The 23,807-nt window shown below is 37.7% G+C and overlaps 1 protein-coding gene across 1 annotated transcript in view; it reads left to right on the top strand.

Annotated features, from left to right (window-relative positions):
- Window positions 1-23,807, top strand: part of LOC137438614 (netrin-G2) — a 208,372-nt gene that overhangs the window by 105,258 nt on the left and 79,307 nt on the right. The window contains 1 exon segment of the mRNA XM_068133822.2: window positions 6,779-7,068. Coding sequence (XP_067989923.2) covers window positions 6,779-7,068 — 290 coding nt within the window.

The following is a 23,807-nucleotide window of genomic DNA, read 5'->3' as shown; positions in this document are numbered from 1 at the left end:
CAGATATTATTCCATGAGGATTGCTCTGGTATTGCATTGCTTATTATTTGATACTTTGCAACAACCAGATATTATCCCATGAGGATTGCTCTGGTATTCATTGCTTCTTATTTGATACTTTGCAACAACAATATATTATTCCATGAGGATTGCTCTGGTATTTCATTGCTTCTTATTTGATACTTTTCAACAACCAGATATTATTCCATGAGGATTGATCTGGTATTTCATTGCTTCTTATTTGATACTTTGCAACAACCAGATATTATTCCATGAGGATTGCTCTGGTATTTCATTGCTTCTAATTTGATACTTTGCAACAACCAGATAATATTTCCATGAGGATTGCTCTGGTATTTCATTGCTTCTCATTTGATACTTTGCAACAACCAGATATTATTCCATGAGGATTGCTCTGGTATTCCATTGCTTCTTATTTGATACTTTGCAACAACCAGATATTATTCCATGAGGATTGCTCTGGTATTTCATTGCTTCTTATTTGATACTTTGCAACAACCAGATATTATTCCATGAGGATTGCTCTGGTATTTCATTGCTTCTTATTTGATACTTTGCAACAACCAGATATTATATCCATGAGGATTGCTCTGGTATTTCATTGCTTCTAATTTGATACTTTGCAACAACCAGATATTATTCCATGAGGATTGCTCTGGTATTTCATTGCTTCTTATTTGATACTTTGCAACAACCACATATTATTCCATGAGGATTGCTCTGGTATTCCATTGCTTATTATTTGATACTTTGCAACAACCAGATATTATTCCACGAGGATTGCTCTGGTATTTCATTGCTTCTTATTTGATACTTTGCAACAACCAGATATTATTTCGTGAGGATTGCTCTGGTATTTCATTGCTTCTTATTTGATACTTTTCAACAACCAGATATTATTCCATGAGGATTGCTCTGGTATTTCATGGCTTCATCTTTGATACTTTGCAACAACCAGATATTATTCCATGAGGATTGCTCTGGTATTCCATTGCTTATTATTTGATACTTTGCAACAACCAGATATTATTCCATGAGGATTGCTCTGGTATTTCATTGCTTCTTATTTGATACTTTGCAACAACTAGATATTATTCCGTGAGGATTGCTTTGGTATTTCATTGCTTCTTATTTGATACATTGCAACAACCAGATATTATTCCATGAGGATTGCTCTGGTATTTCATTGCCTCTTATTTGATACTTTGCAACAACCAGATATGATTACGTGAGGATTGCTCTGGTATTTCATTGCTTCTTATTTGATACTTTGCAACAACCACATATTATTCCATGAGGATTGCTCTGGTATTTCACTGCTTCTTATTTGATACTTTGCAACAACCAGATATTATTCCATGAGGATTGCTCTGGTATTTCATTGCTTCTTATTTGATACTTTGCAACAACCACATATTATTCCATGAGGATTGCTCTGGTATTTCATTGCTTCTTATTTGATACTTTGCAACAACCAGATATTATTCCATGAGGATTGCTCTGGTATTGCATTGCTTCTTATTTGATACTTTTCAACAACCAGATATTATCCCATGAGGATTACTCTGGTATTTCATTGCTTCTTATTTGATACTTTGCAACAACCAGATATTATTCCGTGAGGATTGCTCTGGTATTTCATTGCTTCTTATTTGATACTTTTCAACAACCAGATATTATCCCATGAGGATTACTCTGGTATTGCATTGCTTCTTATTTGATACTTTTCAACAACCAGATATTATCCCATGAGGATTACTCTGGTATTTCATTGCTTCTTATTTGATACTTTGCAACAACCAGATAATATTTCCATTAGGATTGCTCTGGTATTTCATTGCTTCTTTTTTGATACTTTTCAACAACCACATATTATTCCATGAGGATTGCTCTGGTATTTCATTGCTTCTTATTTTATACATTGCAACAACCACATATTATTCCATGAGGATGGCTCTGGTATTTCATTGCTTCTTATTTGATACTTTGCAACAACCAGATATTATTCCATGAGGATTGCTTTGGTATTTCATTGCTTCTTATTTGATACTTTGCAACAACCAGATATTATTCCGTGAAGATTGCTCTGGTATTTCATTGTTTCTTATTTGATACTTTGCAACAACCAGATATTATTCCATGAGGATTGCTCTGGTATTTCATTGCTTCTTATTTGACACTTTGCAACAACCACATATTACTCCATGAGGATTGCTCTGGTATTTCATTGCTTCTTATTTGATACTTTGCAACAACCAGATATTATTCCATGAGGATTGCTCTGGTATTTCATTGCTTCTTATTTGATAGTTTGCAACAACCAGATATTATTCCATGAGGATTGCTCTGGTATTTCATTGCTTCTTATTTGATAGTTTGCAACAACCAGATATTATTCCATGAGGATTGCTCTGGTATTTCATTGCTTCTTATTTGACACTTTGCAACAACCACATATTACTCCATGAGGATTGCTCTGCTATTTCATTGCTTCTTATTTGATACTTTGCAACAACCAGATATTATTCCATGAGGATTGCTCTGGTATTGCATTGCTTATTATTTGATACTTTGCAACAACCCGATATTATCCCATGAGGATTGCTCTGGTATTCATTGCTTCTTATTTGATACTTTGCAACAACAATATATTATTCCATGAGGATTGCTCTGGTATTTCATTGCTTCTTATTTGATACTTTTCAACAACCAGATATTATTCCATGAGGATTGATCTGGTATTTCATTGCTTCTTATTTGATACTTTGCAACAACCAGATATTATTCCATGAGGATTGCTCTGGTATTTCATTGCTTCTAATTTGATACTTTGCAACAACCAGATAATATTTCCATGAGGATTGCTCTGGTATTTCATTGCTTCTCATTTGATACTTTGCAACAACCAGATATTATTCCATGAGGATTGCTCTGGTATTCCATTGCTTCTTATTTGATACTTTGCAACAACCAGATATTATTCCATGAGGATTGCTCTGGTATTTCATTGCTTCTTATTTGATACTTTGCAACAACCAGATATTATTCCATGAGGATTGCTCTGGTATTTCATTGCTTCTTATTTGATACTTTGCAACAACCAGATATTATATCCATGAGGATTGCTCTGGTATTTCATTGCTTCTTATTTGATACTTTGCAACAACCAGATATTATTCCATGAGGATTGCTCTGGTATTTCATTGCTTCTTATTTGATACTTTGCAACAACCACATATTATTCCATGAGGATTGCTCTGGTATTCCATTGCTTATTATTTGATACTTTGCAACAACCACATATTATTCCATGAGGATTGCTCTGGTATTTCATTGCTTCTTATTTGATACTTTGCAACAACCAGATATTATTCCACGAGGATTGCTCTGGTATTTCATTGCTTCTTATTTGATACTTTGCAACAACCAGATATTATTCCACGAGGATTGCTCTGGTATTTCATTGCTTCTTATTTGATACTTTGCAACAACCAGATATTATTCCACGAGGATTGCTCTGGTATTTCATTGCTTCTTATTTGATACTTTGCAACAACCAGATATTATTCCATGAGGATTGCTCTGGTATTTCATGGCTTCATCTTTGATACTTTGCAACAACCAGATATTATTCCATGAGGATTGCTCTGGTATTCCATTGCTTATTATTTGATACTTTGCAACAACCAGATATTATTCCATGAGGATTGCTCTGGTATTTCATTGCTTCTTATTTGATACTTTGCAACAACTAGATATTATTCCATGAGGATTGCTCTGGTATTGCATTGCTTCTTATTTGATACTTTGCAACAACCAGATATTATTCCATGAGGATTGCTCTGGTATTTCATTGCTTCTTATTTGATACTTTGCAACAACCAGATATGAATCCGTGAGGATTGCTCCTGTATTTCATTGCTTCTTATTTTATACTTTGCAACAACCACATATTATTCCATGAGGATGGCTCTGGTATTTCATTGCTTCTTATTTGATACTTTGCAACAACCAGATATTATTCCGTGAGGATTGCTTTGGTATTTCATTGCTTCTTATTTGATACTTTGCAACAACCAGATATTATTCCGTGAAGATTGCTCTGGTATTTCATTGTTTCTTTTTGATACTTTGCAACAACCAGATATTATTCCATGAGGATTGCTCTGGTATTTCATTGCTTCTTATTTGATACTTTGCAACAACCAGATATTATTCCATGAGGATTGCTCTGGTATTTCATTGCCTCTTATTTGATACTTTGCAACAACCAGATATGATTACGTGAGGATTGCTCTGGTATTTCATTGCTTCTTATTTGATACTTTGCAACAACCACATATTATTCCATGAGGATTGCTCTGGTATTTCACTGCTTCTTATTTGATACTTTGCAACAACCAGATATTATTCCATGAGGATTGCCCTGGTATTTCATTGCTTCTTATTTGATACTTTGCAACAACCACATATTATTCCATGAGGATTGCTCTGGTATTTCATTGCTTCTTATTTGATACTTTGCAACAACCAGATATTATTCCATGAGGATTGCTCTGGTATTGCATTGCTTCTTATTTGATACTTTGCAACAACCAGATATTATTCCGTGAGGATTGCTCTGGTATTTCATTGCTTCTTATTTGATACTTTTCAACAACCAGATATTATTCCATGAGGATTGATCTGGTATTGCATTGCTTCTTATTTGATACTTTGCAACAACCAGATATTATTCCGTGAGGATTGCTCTGGTATTTCATTGCTTCTTATTTGATACTTTTCAACAACCAGATATTATCCCATGAGGATTACTCTGGTATTTCATTGCTTCTTATTTGATACTTTGCAACAACCAGATATTATTCCGTGAGGATTGCTCTGGTATTTCATTGCTTCTTATTTGATACTTTTCAACAACCAGATATTATCCCATGAGGATTACTCTGGTATTGCATTGCTTCTTATTTGATACTTTTCAACAACCAGATATTATCCCATGAGGATTACTCTGGTATTTCATTGCTTCTTATTTGATACTTTGCAACAACCAGATAATATTTCCATTAGGATTGCTCTGGTATTTCATTGCTTCTTTTTTGATACTTTTCAACAACCACATATTATTCCATGAGGATTGCTCTGGTATTTCATTGCTTCTTATTTTATACATTGCAACAACCACATATTATTCCATGAGGATGGCTCTGGTATTTCATTGCTTCTTATTTGATACTTTGCAACAACCAGATATTATTCCATGAGGATTGCTTTGGTATTTCATTGCTTCTTATTTGATACTTTGCAACAACCAGATATTATTCCGTGAAGATTGCTCTGGTATTTCATTGTTTCTTATTTGATACTTTGCAACAACCAGATATTATTCCATGAGGATTGCTCTGGTATTTCATTGCTTCTTATTTGACACTTTGCAACAACCACATATTACTCCATGAGGATTGCTCTGGTATTTCATTGCTTCTTATTTGATACTTTGCAACAACCAGATATTATTCCATGAGGATTGCTCTGGTATTTCATTGCTTCTTATTTGATAGTTTGCAACAACCAGATATTATTCCATGAGGATTGCTCTGGTATTTCATTGCTTCTTATTTGATAGTTTGCAACAACCAGATATTATTCCATGAGGATTGCTCTGGTATTTCATTGCTTCTTATTTGACACTTTGCAACAACCACATATTACTCCATGAGGATTGCTCTGCTATTTCATTGCTTCTTATTTGATACTTTGCAACAACCAGATATTATTCCATGAGGATTGCTCTGGTATTGCATTGCTTATTATTTGATACTTTGCAACAACCAGATATTATCCCATGAGGATTGCTCTGGTATTCATTGCTTCTTATTTGATACTTTGCAACAACAATATATTATTCCATGAGGATTGCTCTGGTATTTCATTGCTTCTTATTTGATACTTTGCAACAACCAGATATTATTCCGTGAAGATTGCTCTGGTATTTCATTGCTTCTTATTTGATACTTTTCAACAACCAGATATTATTCCATGAGGATTGATCTGGTATTTCATTGCTTCTTATTTGATACTTTGCAACAACCAGATATTATTCCATGAGGATTGCTCTGGTATTTCATTGCTTCTAATTTGATACTTTGCAACAACCAGATAATATTTCCATGAGGATTGCTCTGGTATTTCATTGCTTCTTATTTGATACTTTTCAACAACCAGATATTATTCCATAAGGATTGCTCTGGCATTTCATTGCTTCTTATTTGATACTTTGCAACAACTAGATATTATTCCATAAGGATTGCTCTGGCATTTCATTGCTTCTTATTTGATACTTTTCAACAACCAGATATTATTCCATAAGGATTGCTCTGGCATTTCATTGCTTCTTATTTGATACTTTTCAACAACCAGATATTATTCCATAAGGATTGCTCTGGCATTTCATTGCTTCTTATTTGATACTTTGCAACAACGAGATATTATTCCGTGAGGATTGCTCTGGTATTTCATTGCTTCTTATTTGATACTTTCAACAACGAGATATTATTCCGTGAGGATTGTTCTGGTATTTCATTGTTTCTTATTTGATACTTTGCAACAACGAGATATTATTCCGTGAGGATTGCTCTGGTATTTCATTGCTTCTTATTTGATACTTTTCAACAACCACATATTATTCCGTGAGCATTGCTCTGGTGTTTGTTTCCTTTAATACTTTCAGTGATCCTTTTCTTGTGTTGTACCGCAGGTGATCTGCACTGAGGAATACTCAGGTAGTTTTGCGTCCAAGGGCGTCCGCACCGTGCACATGGAGATCCAGAACCGAACCACCTTGCTCACCGGCCCTCGGCTGCCACCTGGCAGCATCTCCGCATCTCCATATGGCCGGATGACGGCTAACCCAGCCCTCCGGGATTTCATGACTCTCACAGACCTGCGCCTGTCATTGCTTCGGCCAGCAACCGGTGGCACCTTTATTGACAAGGAGAACTTGCAGAAGTATCATTACGCTATCTCGGATATCCAGGTTCCAGGAAGGTGCGTTGCTCCCGTTTGAGAATCGCCATCAGCCGTCTTTTTGTGACGAATGATATTAATTATGTAAACCAAAGTACTGTTTTGGGACGACTCACTCAAGCTTGAAATTAACTTCCTAACTAGCTTACAGTATATATTGTCCCTCACACTGCAGCAGGTGTATTATTTGACAGGGGAGCAGCAAGTGTTAAATCTCCATTGTAACCGAGAGGTCACAAGGAAAAACCTGGCTCATCTTCAAGACAGAAAGGTTATTGTGTGCCAGAGGTGCGTGGCATTTTTGTCATATTGGACCAGTCAGCCATGGGAAATGTCATGAGCAAATGGAAGACAACAAATCATGCAGATGGTGAAAGTAGGACAGGCGGAAGAAAATTACGGACATGTTGAGGCAGGAATAGCCGGAAAACAGGATATGGTGGAATATTACTCCTGAAATGGGTTGGCAGGATGGCCTGGAGGTGGTACTCTCTCCTCCGAGCTGTCTAGCCTGGGCGTGAATCTCGGCCTAGCCATAAACCGTCATCCTGGTATTTCAAGTGCCGGGCGAGGCGTCGATATGTGGCCTTACATCGGTGGGACGTCCAACCAGAAGACACGTCCACCAGCACTGGTCGTAACTCGACGTTATAGTCCCCACAGTGTTTTTCGTGAAGAGTAGGTGAATTGTCATCATTCTAAATTCCCACCAAAAACTGCCGAAACCTGGTGGACAGGTTTAAACCTGGTGGGCAAGTGGAAAAGTGTTCTTCGACGGTCTTGACTCCAGGTTAGACCTTCGCTATCTCAGAATGCACCTGTCGTCTGATTCAGCATTTTATGCACCATAAACAAACTCACATTATCAGAATGTTTTGCACATTCAGCAGCTTATGCACCATTGACAAACACATTATCAGAATGTTTTGCACATTCAGCAATTTATGCACCATAAACAAACACATTATCAGATGGTTTTGCACATTCGGCAGCTTATGCACCATAAACAAACTCACATTATCAGAATGTTTTGCACATTCAGCAGCTTATGCACCATAAACAAACTCACATTATCAGAATGTTTTGCATTCAGCAGTTTATGCACCATAAAAAACTCACATTATCAGAATGTTTGGCACATTCAGCAGGTTATGCACCATAAACAAACTCACCATCAATGTTTTGCACATTCAGCAATTTATGCACAATAAACAAACTGACATTATCAGAACTAGGGCATGCCCGTACGTGGGTGCCCGTTCCTTGCCAAAAAAAAAAAAAAACGCTACCCGTACGCTCTACCCCGCCCGTACGCCCGTAAACAAAAAAAACAACGCTCTTCGCTTCCGCCCTTCGCTCTGACTGAATTGGGAGAAATAATGCGCATAAGAAATCGAGAAATTATTATTTTCTCCGGAAGAAATCGAATTACGAACCGTAATGGCGCACGCGCTCGGCTCGGCTCGCTCTCACATCGGCGACGCCTACGCAATAACGCGTTCTGTGATTGGCTGCCGGAAGTGCAGTCTTCACTGTCCGGAAGGTCGCAAATCGCAGTTACGATGAATCGCAAATTAGTTTTAATTAGTTTTAAAACATAGTTTAACGGCAACATAGTTTTCCAACGTGAAATAAATGAATACGCTCTCAAATGTGCCGTCCGAGGCAGAGTCTGTTCGCCACGTTCGGCACACGTGATAGCTCGCTGCTCTCTGATTGGTTGAATCGTTTTTTGGACATAGTTCGGTAACTACTTCTCCGATTAATATGAAACCTTGAAAAGGCACATCCTCGGGTCCCCAGCAATATACCTGGCAAGTTTCAAGTATATCGGACCCGTGGTTGTCGAGAAACAGCGGTCACAGACAAACAAACAAACACACACACAGACACACAGACACACAGACACACACACACACACACACACAGAGATTGCTGGAATTATAGATAGATGCCCGTACGTGGGTGCCCGTTCCTTGCCAAAAAAAAAAAAAAACGCTACCCGTACGCTCTACCCCGCCCGTACGCCCGTAAACAAAAAAAACAACGCTCTTCGCTTCCGCCCTTCGCTCTGACTGAATTGGGAGAAATAATGCGCATAAGAAATCGAGAAATTATTATTTTCTCCGGAAGAAATCGAATTACGAACCGTAATGGCGCACGCGCTCGGCTCGGCTCGCTCTCACATCGGCCACGCCTACGCAATAACGCGTTCTGTGATTGGCTGCCGGAAGTGCAGTCTTCACTGTCCGGAAGGTCGCAAATCGCAGTTACGATGAATCGCAAATTAGTTTTAATTAGTTTTAAAACATAGTTTAACGGCAACATAGTTTTCCAACGTGAAATAAATGAATACGCTCTCAAATGTGCCATCCGAGGCAGAGTCTGTTCGCCACGTTCGGCACACGTGATAGCTCGCTGCTCTCTGATTGGTTGAATCGTTTTTTGGACATAGTTCGGTAACTACTTCTCCGATTAATATGAAACCTTGAAAAGGCACATCCTCGCGTCCCCAGCAATATACCTGGCAAGTTTCAAGTATATCGGACCCGTGGTTGTCGAGAAACAGCGGTCACAGACAAACAAACAAACACACACACAGACACACAGACACACAGACACACACACACACACACACACACACACACACACACACACACACACAGAGATTGCTGGAATTATAGATAGATGTTTTGCACATTCAGCAGCTTATGCACCATAAACAAACTCACCATCAATGTTTTGCACATTCAGCAATTTATGCACAATAAACAAACTCACATTATCAGAATGTTCTGCACATTCAGCAGCTTATGCACAATAAACAAACTCACATTATCAGAATAATTTGCACATGCAGATGCAGCAGCTTATGCACCATAAACAAACTCGCATTATCAGAATTTTGCACATTCAGCAGCTTATACACCATAAACAAACTCATATTATCAGATGGTTTTGCACATTCAGCAGTGTATGCACCATAAACAAACACATTTTCAGAATGTTTTGCACATTCAGCAGCTTATGCACTATAAACAAACTCACATTGTCAGCATGTTTTGCACATCCAGCGGCTTATGCACCATAAACAAACGCACATTGGCAGAATGTTTTGCACATTCAGCAGCTTATGCACCCGAAACAAACTCACATTATCAGAATGTTTTGCATTCAGCAGTTTATGCACCATAAAAAACTCACATTATCAGAATGTTTGGCACATTCAGCAGCTTATGCACCATAAACAAACTCACATTTTCAGAATGTTTTGCACATTCAGCAATTTATGCACAATAAACAAACTCACATGACCAGAATGTTTTGCACATTCAGCAGCTTTTGCACCATAAACAAACACCATCAGAATGTTTTGCACATTCAGCAATTTATGCACAACAAACAAACTCACATGGTCAGAATGTTTTGCACATTCAGCAGCTTATGCACCATAAACAAACTCACATTATCAGAATGTTTTGCACATTCAGCAGCTTATGCACCATAAACAAACTCACATTTTCAGAATGTTTTGCACATTCAGCAATTTATGCACAATAAAAAAACTCACATGATCAGAATGTTTTGCACATTCAGCAGCTTATGCACCATAAACAAATTCACCATCAGTATTTTGCACAATCAGCAATTTAAGCACAATAAACAAACTCACATTATCAGAATGTTTTGCACATTCAGCAGCTTATGCACCATACACAAATTCACCATCAATGTTTTGCACATTCAGCAATTTATGCATAATAAACAAACTCACATTATCAGAATGTTTTGCACATTCAGCAGCTTATGCACCATACACAAATTCACCATCAATGTTTTGCACATTCAGCAATTTATGCATAATAAACAAACTCACATTATCAGAATGTTTGGCACATTCAGCAGGTTATGCACCATAAACAAACTCACCATCAATGTTTTGCACATTCAGCAATTTATGCACAATAAACAAACTGACATTATCAGAACTAGGGCATGCCCGTACGTGGGTGCCCGTTCCTTGCCAAAAAAAAAAACAAACGCTACCCGTACGCTCTACCCCGCCCGTACGCCCGTAAACAAAAAAAACAACGCTCTTCGCTTCCGCCCTTCGCTCTGACTGAATTGGGAGAAATAATGCGCATAAGAAATCGAGAAATTATTATTTTCTCCGGAAGAAATCGAATTACGAACCGTAATGGCGCACGCGCTCGGCTCGGCTCGCTCTCACATCGGCGACGCCTACGCAATAACGCGTTCTGTGATTGGCTGCCGGAAGTGCAGTCTTCACTGTCCGGAAGGTCGCAAATCGCAGTTACGATGAATCGCAAATTAGTTTTAATTAGTTTTAAAACATAGTTTAACGGCAACATAGTTTTCCAACGTGAAATAAATGAATACGCTCTCAAATGTGCCGTCCGAGGCAGAGTCTGTTCGCCACGTTCGGCACACGTGATAGCTCGCTGCTCTCTGATTGGTTGAATCGTTTTTTGGACATAGTTCGGTAACTACTTCTCCGATTAATATGAAACCTTGAAAAGGCACATCCTCGGGTCCCCAGCAATATACCTGGCAAGTTTCAAGTATATCGGACCCGTGGTTGTCGAGAAACAGCGGTCACAGACAAACAAACAAACACACACACAGACACACAGACACACAGACACACACACACACACACACACACAGAGATTGCTGGAATTATAGATAGATGCCCATACGTGGGTGCCCGTTCCTTGCCAAAAAAAAAAAAAAACGCTACCCGTACGCTCTACCCCGCCCGTACGCCCGTAAACAAAAAAAACAACGCTCTTCGCTTCCGCCCTTCGCTCTGACTGAATTGGGAGAAATAATGCGCATAAGAAATCGAGAAATTATTATTTTCTCCGGAAGAAATCGAATTACGAACCGTAATGGCGCACGCGCTCGGCTCGGCTCGCTCTCACATCGGCCACGCCTACGCAATAACGCGTTCTGTGATTGGCTGCCGGAAGTGCAGTCTTCACTGTCCGGAAGGTCGCAAATCGCAGTTACGATGAATCGCAAATTAGTTTTAATTAGTTTTAAAACATAGTTTAACGGCAACATAGTTTTCCAACGTGAAATAAATGAATACGCTCTCAAATGTGCCGTCCGAGGCAGAGTCTGTTCGCCACGTTCGGCACACGTGATAGCTCGCTGCTCTCTGATTGGTTGAATCGTTTTTTGGACATAGTTCGGTAACTACTTCTCCGATTAATATGAAACCTTGAAAAGGCACATCCTCGCTTCCCCAGCAATATACCTGGCAAGTTTCAAGTATATCGGACCCGTGGTTGTCGAGAAACAGCGGTCACAGACAAACAAACAAACACACACACAGACACACAGACACACACACACACACACACACACACACACACACACACACACACACACACACACACACACACACACACAGAGATTGCTGGAATTATAGATAGATGTTTTGCACATTCAGCAGCTTATGCACCATAAACAAACTCACCATCAATGTTTTGCACATTCAGCAATTTATGCACAATAAACAAACTCACATTATCAGAATGTTCTGCACATTCAGCAGCTTATGCACAATAAACAAACTCACATTATCAGAATAATTTGCACATGCAGATGCAGCAGCTTATGCACCATAAACAAACTCGCATTATCAGAATTTTGCACATTCAGCAGCTTATACACCATAAACAAACTCATATTATCAGATGGTTTTGCACATTCAGCAGTGTATGCACCATAAACAAACACATTTTCAGAATGTTTTGCACATTCAGCAGCTTATGCACTATAAACAAACTCACATTGTCAGCATGTTTTGCACATTCAGCGGCTTATGCACCATAAACAAACGCACATTGGCAGAATGTTTTGCACATTCAGCAGCTTATGCACCCTAAACAAACTCACATTATCAGAATGTTTTGCATTCAGCAGTTTATGCACCATAAAAAACTCACATTATCAGAATGTTTGGCACATTCAGCAGCTTATGCACCATAAACAAACTCACATTTTCAGAATGTTTTGCACATTCAGCAATTTATGCACAATAAACAAACTCACATGACCAGAATGTTTTGCACATTCAGCAGCTTTTGCACCATAAACAAACACCATCAGAATGTTTTGCACATTCAGCAGCTTATGCACCATAAACAAACTCACATTATCAGAATGTTTTGCACATTCAGCAGCTTATGCACCATAAACAAACTCACATTTTCAGAATGTTTTGCACATTCAGCAATTTATGCACAATAAAAAAACTCACATGATCAGAATGTTTTGCACATTCAGCAGCTTATGCACCATAAACAAATTCACCATCAGTATTTTGCACAATCAGCAATTTAAGCACAATAAACAAACTCACATTATCAGAATGTTTTGCACATTCAGCAGCTTATGCACCATACACAAATTCACCATCAATGTTTTGCACATTCAGCAATTTATGCATAATAAACAAACTCACATTATCAGAATGTTTTGCACATTCAGCAGCTTATGCACCATAAACAAACTCACATTGTCAGAATGTTGTGCACATTCAGCAGCTTAAGCACCATAAACAAACTCACATTATCAGAATGTTTTGCATCCAGCAGTTTATGCACCAAAAACAAACTCACATTATCAGAATGTTTTGCACATTCAGCAGCTTAAGCACCATAAACAAACTCACATTATCAGAATGTTTTGCATCCAGCAGTTTATGCACCATAAACAAACTCACCATCAGAATGTTTGCACATTCAGCAATTTATGCACAATAAACAAACTCACATTGTCAGAATGTTTTGCACATTGAGCAGCTTATGCACCATAAACAAGCTCATTATCAGAATGTTTTGCACATTCAGCAGCTTATACACTATAAACAAACTCACATTGTCTGAATGTTTTGCACATTCAGCAGCTTATGCACCATAAACAAGCACATTATCAGAATGTTTTGCACATTCAGCAGCTTATACACCATAAACAAACTGACTATCAGCATGTTTTGCACATTCAGCAGCGTATGCACCATAAACAAACACATTGTCAGAATGTTTTGCACATTCTGCAGCTTATGCACCACAAACAAACTCACATTGTCAGAACGTTTTTCACATTCAGCAGCTAATGCACCATAAACAAACATTATCAGAATGCTTCGCACATTCAGCAGCTTATGCACCATAAACAAACATTATCAGAATGTTTTGCACATTCAGCAGCTTATGCACCATAAACAAACTCACATCAGATTTTTGCCCATTCAGCAGATAATGCACCATAAACAATCTCATTATCAGAATGTTTTGCACATCCAGCAGCATATGCACCATAAACAAACACATTATCAGAATGGTTGGCACATTCAGGAGCTTATGCACCATAAACAAACTCACATTATCAGAATGTTTTGCAAATGCAGCAGCTTATGCATCATAAACAAACTAACATTATCAGAATGTTTTGCACATTCAGCAATTTATGCACAATAAACAAACTCACATTATCCGAATGTTTTGCACATTCACCAGCTTACGCACCATAAACAAATTCACATTAGCAGAATTTTGCACATTCAGCAGCTTATGCACAATAAACAAACACATTATCAGAATGTTTTGCACATTCAGCATCTGATGCACCATAAACAAACACCATCAGAATGTTTTGCACTTTCAGCAATTTATGCACAATAAACAAACTCACATTATCAGAATGTTTTGCACATTCAGCAGCTTATGCACCACAAACAAACTCACATTATCAGAATGTTTTGCACATTCAGCAATTTATGCACAATAAACAAACACATTATCAGAATGTTTTGCACATTCAGCAGCTTATGCACCATAAACAAAATCACATTGTCAGAATGTTTTGCACATACAGCAATGTATGCACCATAAGGAAGCCCACATTATCAGAATCTTGCACATTCTGCAGCGTATGCACCACAAACAAACGCATTATCAGATGGTTTTGCACATTTAGCAGCTTATGCACCATAAATAAACTCACATTGTCTGAATGGTTTGCACATTCACCAGCTTATGCACCATAAACAAACTCACATTATCAGAATGTTTTGCACATTCAGCAGCTTATGCACCATAAACAAACACATTATCTGAATGTTTTGCACATTCACCAGCATATGCACCATAAACAAACTCACATTATCAGAATGTTTTGCACATTCAGCAGCTTATGCACCATAAACAAACTCACATTGTCAGAATGGTTTGCACATTCAGCAGCTTATGCACCATAAACAAACTCACATTGTCAGATTGTTTTGCACACTATGCTCCACAAACAAACATTATCAGAATGTTTTGCACATTCAGCAGATTATGCACCATAAACAAACTCACATTGTCAATGTTTTGCACATTCAGCAGCTTATGCACCATAAACAAACTCATACTGTCAGAATGTTTTGCACATTCAGCAGCTTATGCACCATAAACAAACTCACATTGTCTGAATGTTTTGCACATTCACCAGCTTATGCACCATAAACAAACTCACATTATCAGAATGTTTTGCACATTCAGCAGCTTATGCACCATAAACAAACTCACATTGTCAGAATGTTTTGCACATTCAGCAGCTTATGCACCATAAACAAACTCACATTGTCAGAATGTTTTGCACATTATGCTCCACAAACAAACACATTATCAGAATGTTTTGCACATTCAGCAGATTATGCACCATAAACAAACTCACATTGTCAGAATGTTTTGCACATTATGCTCCACAAACAAACACATTATCAGAATGTTTTGCACATTCAGCAGATTATGCACCATAAACAAACTCACATTGTCAGAATGTTTTGCACATTATGCTCCACAAACAAACACATTATCAGAATGTTTTGCACATTCAGCAGATTATGCACCATAAACAAACTCACATTGTCAGAATGTTTTGCACATTCAGCAGCTTATGCACCATAAACAAACTCACATTGTCTGAATGTTTTGCACATTCACCAGCTTATGCACCATAAACAAACTCACATTATCAATGTTTTGCACATTCAGCAGCTTATGCACCATAAACAAACTCACTTTATCAGAATGTTTTGCACATTCAGCAGCTTATGCACCATAAACAAACTCACATTGTCTGAATGTTTTGCACATTCACCAGCTTATGCACCATAAACAAACTCGCATTATCAGAATCTTTTGCACATTCAGTAGCTTATACACTATAAACAAACTCACATTGTCTGAATGTTTTGCACATTCAGCAGCGTATGCACCATAAACAAACACATTGTCAGAATGTTTTGCACATTCTGCAGCTTATGCACCACAAACAAACTCACATTGTCAGAACGTTTGCACATTCAGCAGCTTATGCACCATAAACAAACATTATCAGAATGTTTCGCACATTCAGCAGCTTATGCACCATAAACAAACGCATCCGAATTTTGCTCATTCAGCAGCTAATGCACCATAAACAATCACATTATCAGAATGTTTTGCACATTTAGCAGCATATGCACCATAAACAAACACATTATCAGAATAGTTTGCACATTCACCAGCTTATGCACCATAAACAAATTCACATTAGCAGAATTTTGCACATTCAGCAGCTTATGCACAATAAACAAACACATTATCAGAATGTTTTGCACATTCAGCAGCTGATGCACCATAAACAAACTCACCACCAGAATGTTTTGCACTTTCAGCAATTTATGCACAATAAACAAACTCACATTATCAGAATGTTTTGCACATTCAGCAGCTTATGCACCATAAACAAAATCACATTGTCAGAATGTTTTGCACATACAGCAATGTATGCACCATAAAGAAGCCCACATTGTTAGAATGTTTTGCACATTCAGTAGCTTATGCACCATAAGCAAACACATTATCAGAATGTTTTGCACATTCAGCAATTTATGCACAATAAACAAACTCACATTATCAGAATCTTGCACATTCTGCAGCTTATGCACCACAAACAAACGCATTAGCAGATGGTTTTGCACATTTAGCAGCTTATGCACCATAAATAAACTCACATTGTCTGAATGTTTTGCACATTCACCAGCTTATGCACCATAAACAAACTCACATTATCAGAATGTTTTGCACATTCGGCAGCTTATGCACCATAAACACATCAGAATGTTTTGCACATTCAGTAGCTTATGCACCATAAACAAACTCACATTGTCAGAATGTTTTGCACATTCAGCAGCTTATGCACCATAAATAAACTCACATTGTCAGAATGTTTTGCACATTCAGCAGATTATGCACCATAAACAAACTCACATTATCAGAATGTTTTGCACATTCAGCAGCTTACGCACAATAAACAAACACATTATCAGAATGTTTTGCACATTCAGCAGCTTATGCACCATAAACAAACTCACATTGTCAGAATGTTTTGCACATTCAGCAGCTTATGCACCATAAACAAACTCACATTGTCAGAATGTTTTGCACATTATGCTCCACAAACAAACACATTATCAGAATGTTTTGCACATTCAGCAGATTATGCACCATAAACAAACTCACATTGTCAGAATGTTTTGCACATTCAGCAGCTTATGCACCATAAACAAATTCATTATCAGAATGTTTTGCACATTCAGCAGCTTATGCACCATAAACAAACTCACATTGTCAGAATGTTTTGCACATTCAGCAGATTATGCACCATAAACAAACATTGTCAGAATGTTTTGCACATTCAGCAGCTTATGCACCATAAACAAACACATCAGAATGTTTTGCACATTCAGCAGCTTATGCACCATAAACAAACTCACATTGTCTGAATGTTTTGCACATTCACCAGCTTATGCACCATAAACAAACTCACATTATCAGAATGTTTTGCACATTCAGCAGCTTATGCACCATAAACAAACACATTGTCTGAAGGTTTTGCACACTCAGCAGCTTATGCACCATAAACAAACTCACATTGTCAGAATGTTTTGCACATTCAGCAGCTTATGCACCATAAACAAACTCACATTGTCAAAATGTTTTGCACATTATGCTCCACAAACAAACACATTATCAGAATGTTTTGCACATTCAGCAATTTATGCACAATAAACAAACACATTATCAGAATGTTTTGCACATTCAGCAGCTTATGCACCATAAACAAAATCACAGTCAGAATGTTTTGCACATACAGCAATGTATGCACCATAAAGAAGCCCACATTGTTAGAATGTTTTGCACATTCAGCAGCTTATGCACCATAAGCAAACACATTATCAGAATCTTGCACATTCTGCAGCTTATGCACCACAAGCAAACGCATTATCAGATGGTTTTGCACATTCAGCAGCTTATGCACCATAAACAAACTCACATTGTCAGAATGTTTTGCACATTCAGCAGCTTATGCACCATAAACAAACTCACATTGTCAGAATGTTTTGCACATTATGCTCCACAAACAAACACATTATCAGAATGTTTTGCACATTCAGCAGATTATGCACCATAAACAAACTCACATTGTCAGAATGTTTTGCACATTCAGCAGCTTATGCACCATAAACAAACTCATTATCAGAATGTTTTGCACATTCAGCAGCTTATGCACCATAAACAAACTCACATTATCAGAATATTTTGCACATTCAGCAGCTTATGCACCATAAACAAACACATTGTCTGAATGTTTTGCACATTCACCAGCATATGCACCATAAACAAACTCACATTATCAGAATGTTTTGTACATTCAGCAGATTATGCACCATAAACAAACTCACATTGTCAGAATGTTTTGCACATTCGGCAGCTTATGCACCATAAACAAACTCATTATCAGAATGTTTTGCACATTCAGCAGCTTATGCACCATAAAAACTCACATTATCAGAATGTTTGGCACATTCAGCAGATTATGCACCATAAACAAACTCACATTGTCAGAATGTTTTGCACATTCGGCAGCTTATGCACCATAAACAAACTCATTATCAGAATGTTTTGCACATTCACCAGCATATGCACCATAAACAAACTCACATTATCAGAATGTTTTGTACATTCAGCAGATTATGCATCATAAACAAACTAACATTATCAGAATGTTTTGCACATTCAGCAGATTATGCACCATAAACAAACTCACATTGTCAGAATGTTTTGCACATTATGCTCCACAAACAAACACATTATCAGAATGTTTTGCACATTCAGCAGATTATGCACCATAAACAAACTCACATTGCCAGAATGTTTTGCACATTCAGCAGCTTATGCACCATAAACAAACTCACATTGTCTGAATCTTTTGCACATTCACCAGCTTATGCACCATAAACAAACTCACATTATCAATGTTTTGCACATTCAGCAGCTTATGCACCATAAACAAACGCACTTTATCAGAATGTTTTGCACATTCAGCAGCTTATGCACCATAAACAAACTCACATTGTCTGAATGTTTTGCACATTCAGCAGCTTATGCACCATAAACAAACACATTGTCTGAATGTTTTGCACATTCACCAGCGTATGCACCATAAACAAACTCACATTATCAGAATGTTTTGCACATTCAGCAGCTTATGCACCATAAACAAACACATTATCAGAATGGTTTGCACATTCAGCAGCTTATGCACCATAAACAAACTCACATTGTCTGAATGTTTTGCACATTCCCCAGCTTATGCACCATAAACAAACTCACATTATCAGATGGTTTTGTACATTCCGCAGCTTATGCACCATAAACAAACACATTGTCTGAATGTTTTGCACATTCACCAGCGTATGCACCATAAACAAACTCAGATTATCAGAATGTTTTGCACATTCAGCCGCTTATGCACCATAAACATACTCACAATGTCAGAATGTTTTGCACATTCAGCAGCTTATGCACCATAAACAAACTCACATTGTCAGAATGTTTTGCACATTATGCTCCACAAACAAACACTATCAGAATGTTTTGCACATTCAGCAGATTATGCACCATAAACAAACTCACATTATCAGAATGTTTTGCACATTCAGCAGCTTATGCACCATAAACAAACACATTATCAGAATGGTTTGCACATTCAGCAGCTTATGCACCATAAACAAACTCACATTGTCTGAATGTTTTGCACATTCCCCAGCTTATGCACCATAAACAAACTCACATTATCAGATGGTTTTGTACATTCCGCAGCTTATGCACCATAAACAAACACATTGTCTGAATGTTTTGCACATTCACCAGCGTATGCACCATAAACAAACTCAGATTATCAGAATGTTTTGCACATTCAGCCGCTTATGCACCATAAACATACTCACAATGTCAGAATGTTTTGCACATTCAGCAGCTTATGCACCATAAACAAACTCACATTGTCAGAATGTTTTGCACATTATGCTCCACAAACAAACACTATCAGAATGTTTTGCACATTCAGCAGATTATGCACCATAAACAAACTCACATTGTCAGAATGTTTTGCACATTCAGCAGCTTATGCACCATAAACAAGCACATTATCAGAATGTTTTGCACATTCAGCAGCTTATGCACCATAAACAAACTCACATTGTCTGAATGTTTTGCACATTCACCAGCTTATGCACCATAAACAAACACATTATCAGAATGTTTTGCACATTCAGCAGCTTATGCACCATAAACAAGCACATTATCAGAATGTTTTGCACATTCAGTAGCTTATACACTATAAACAAACTCACATTGTCAGAATGTTTTGCACATTCAGCAGCGTATGCACCATAAACAAACACATTGTCAGAATGTTTTGCACATTCTGCAGCTTATGCACCATAAACACTCATTATCAGAATTTTTTTGCACATTCAGCAGCTTATGCACCATAAGCAAACTCACATTGTCAGAATGTTTTGCACATTCAGCAGATTATGCACCATAAACAAACTCACATTGTCAGAATGTTTTGCACATTCAGCAGCTTATGCACCATAAACAACTCACATTATCAGAATGTTTTGCACATTCAGCAGCTTATGCACCATAAACAAACTCACATTGTCTGAATGTTTTGCACATTCACCAGCTTATGCACCATAAACAAACTCACATTATCAGAATGTTTTGCACATTCAGCAGCTTATGCACCATAAACAAACACATTGTCTGAATGTTTTCCACATTCACCAGCGTATGCACCATAAACAAACTCACATTATCAGAATATTTTGCACATTCAGCAGCTTATGCACCACAAACAAACTTACATTGTCAGAATGTTTTGCACATTCAGCAGCTTATGCACCATAAACAAACTCACATTGTCAGAATGTTTGGCACATTATGCTCCACAAACAAACACATTATTAGAATGTTTTGCACATTCAGCAGATTATGCACCATAAACAAACTCACATTGTCAGAATGTTTTGCACATTCAGCAGCTTATGCACCATAAACAAACTCACATCAGAATGGTTTGCACATTCAGCAGCTTATGCACCATAAACAAACTCACATTGTCAGAATGTTTTGCACATTCAGCAGATTATGCACCATAAACAAACTCACATTATCAGAATGTTTTGCACATTCAGCAGCTTATGCACCATAAACAAACTCACATTGTCTGAATGTTTTGCACATTCACCAGCTTATGCACCATAAACAAACTCACATTATCAGAATGTTTTGCACATTCAGCAGCTTATGCACCATAAACAAACAAAACAAATGTTTTGCACATTCAGCAGCTTATGCACCATAAACAAACTCACATCAGAATGGTTTGCACATTCAGCAGCTTATGCACCATAAACAAACTCACATTGTCAGAATGTTTTGCACCTTCAGCAGATTATGCACCATAAACAAACTCACATTATCAGAACGTTTTGCACATTCAGCAGCTTATGCACCATAAACAAACACATTGTCTGAATGTTTTGCACATTCACCAGCGTATGCACCATAAACAAACTCACATTATCAGAATGTTTTGCACATTCAGCAGCTTATGCACCATAAACAAACTCATTGTCAGAATGTTTTGCACATTCAGCAGCTTATGCACCATAAACAAACTCACATTGTCAGAATGTTTTGCACATTATGCTCCACAAACAAACACATTATCAGAATGTTTTGCACATTCAGCAGATTATGCACCATAAACAAACTCACATTGTCAGAATGTTTTGCACATTCAGCAGCTTATGCACCATAAACAAACTCACATTATCAGAATGTTTTGCACATTCAGCAGATTATGCACCATAAACAAACACATTGTCTGAATGTTTTGCACATTCACCAGCGTATGCACCATAAACAAACTCACATTATCAGAATGTTTTGCACATTCAGCAGCTTATGCACCATAAACAAACTCACATTGTCAGAATGTTTTGCACATTCAGCAGCTTATGCACCATAAACAAACTCACATTGTCAGAATGTTTTGCACATTATGTTCCACAAACAAACACATTATCAGAATGTTTTGCACATTCAGCAGCTTATGCACCATGAACAAACTCACATTAGAATGTTTTGCACATTCAGCAGCTTATGCACCATAAACAAACTCACATTGTCAGAATGTTTTGCACATTCAGCAGATTATGCACCATAAACAAACTCACATTGTCAGAATGTTTTGCACATTCAGCAGCTTATGCACCATAAACAAACTCACATTATCAGAATGTTTTGCACATTCGGCAGCTTATGCACCATAAACAAACTCATTGTCTGAATGTTTTGCACATTCACCAGCTTATGCACCATAAACAAACTCACATTATCAGAATGTTTTGCACATTCAGCAGGTTATGCACCATAAACAAACACATTGTCTGAATGTTTTGCACATTCACCAGCGTATGCACCATAAACAAACTCACATTATCAGAATGTTTTGCACATTCAGCAGCTTATGCACCATAAACAAACTCACATTGTCAGAATGTTTTGCACATTGAGCAGCTTATGCACCATAATCAAACTCACATTATCAGAATGTTTTGCACTTCCAAAAAGTCTTTGTGTCATCGTGACAGCTCGGCTTCTTGCCTGATCAACACCCTTGCGGAAAAGAAAGAGTAAACAGTGGTGAATCAATTTACCTGAATACTTTCTACCTGTCGCAATACTTTTTTTTCACAGTAATGGGCAAAGCATGCACGAATGTTTTAAGATTCATGTGAAGGCATTCACCGCATCAGTCGTGTCCTCTCCCTCACGACTGTATTATTGTTTGCCATACATGTATTTTATTTACTATTATTTTTGTTTCCCCCTTTCTTCGCGGTGTTTTTCTATCCCACCCTTTGATCTGAACCCATGAATGCAGCTGCGTTGTGGAAAGAGCCTGCTGTGTTTCTCATTCATTATCTTGTTTATCTCCACTTGGCTCTCAACACTCGCCTTTGAGATTAAAACAATTGATCATTTTATTCCCATGTTGTTAGTTTTTGGCGTCATAATGCGCACGCCATCGATATAGTGTGTTTGATGTGTAAAGGAAACGTGTATTTAGTGTACAGTGTCCGGTAAAAATTTACGGACAGGTTGTCATTTCAAAACAATTATATCTAAATGACTTTGACAGTCATCATCATTTACCTGCATTCTGAACCTGCGGAACATCCTTTCAAGTCACCAACTCTTGGTTACATTTCACAGTGTTCCCCATCTGCCCCCCCCCCCCCCCAAATCTAATTGCTTCTGTATCCATCTTGG

The sequence above is a fragment of the Myxine glutinosa genome, chromosome 13, assembly GCF_964187855.1.
Source record: "Myxine glutinosa chromosome 13, kmMyxGlut1.1, whole genome shotgun sequence".
NCBI lineage: Eukaryota > Metazoa > Chordata > Myxini > Myxiniformes > Myxinidae > Myxine > Myxine glutinosa.
Note: the sequence above shows the minus strand (reverse complement) of the source record. Positions and strands in the feature narration are given on the sequence as shown.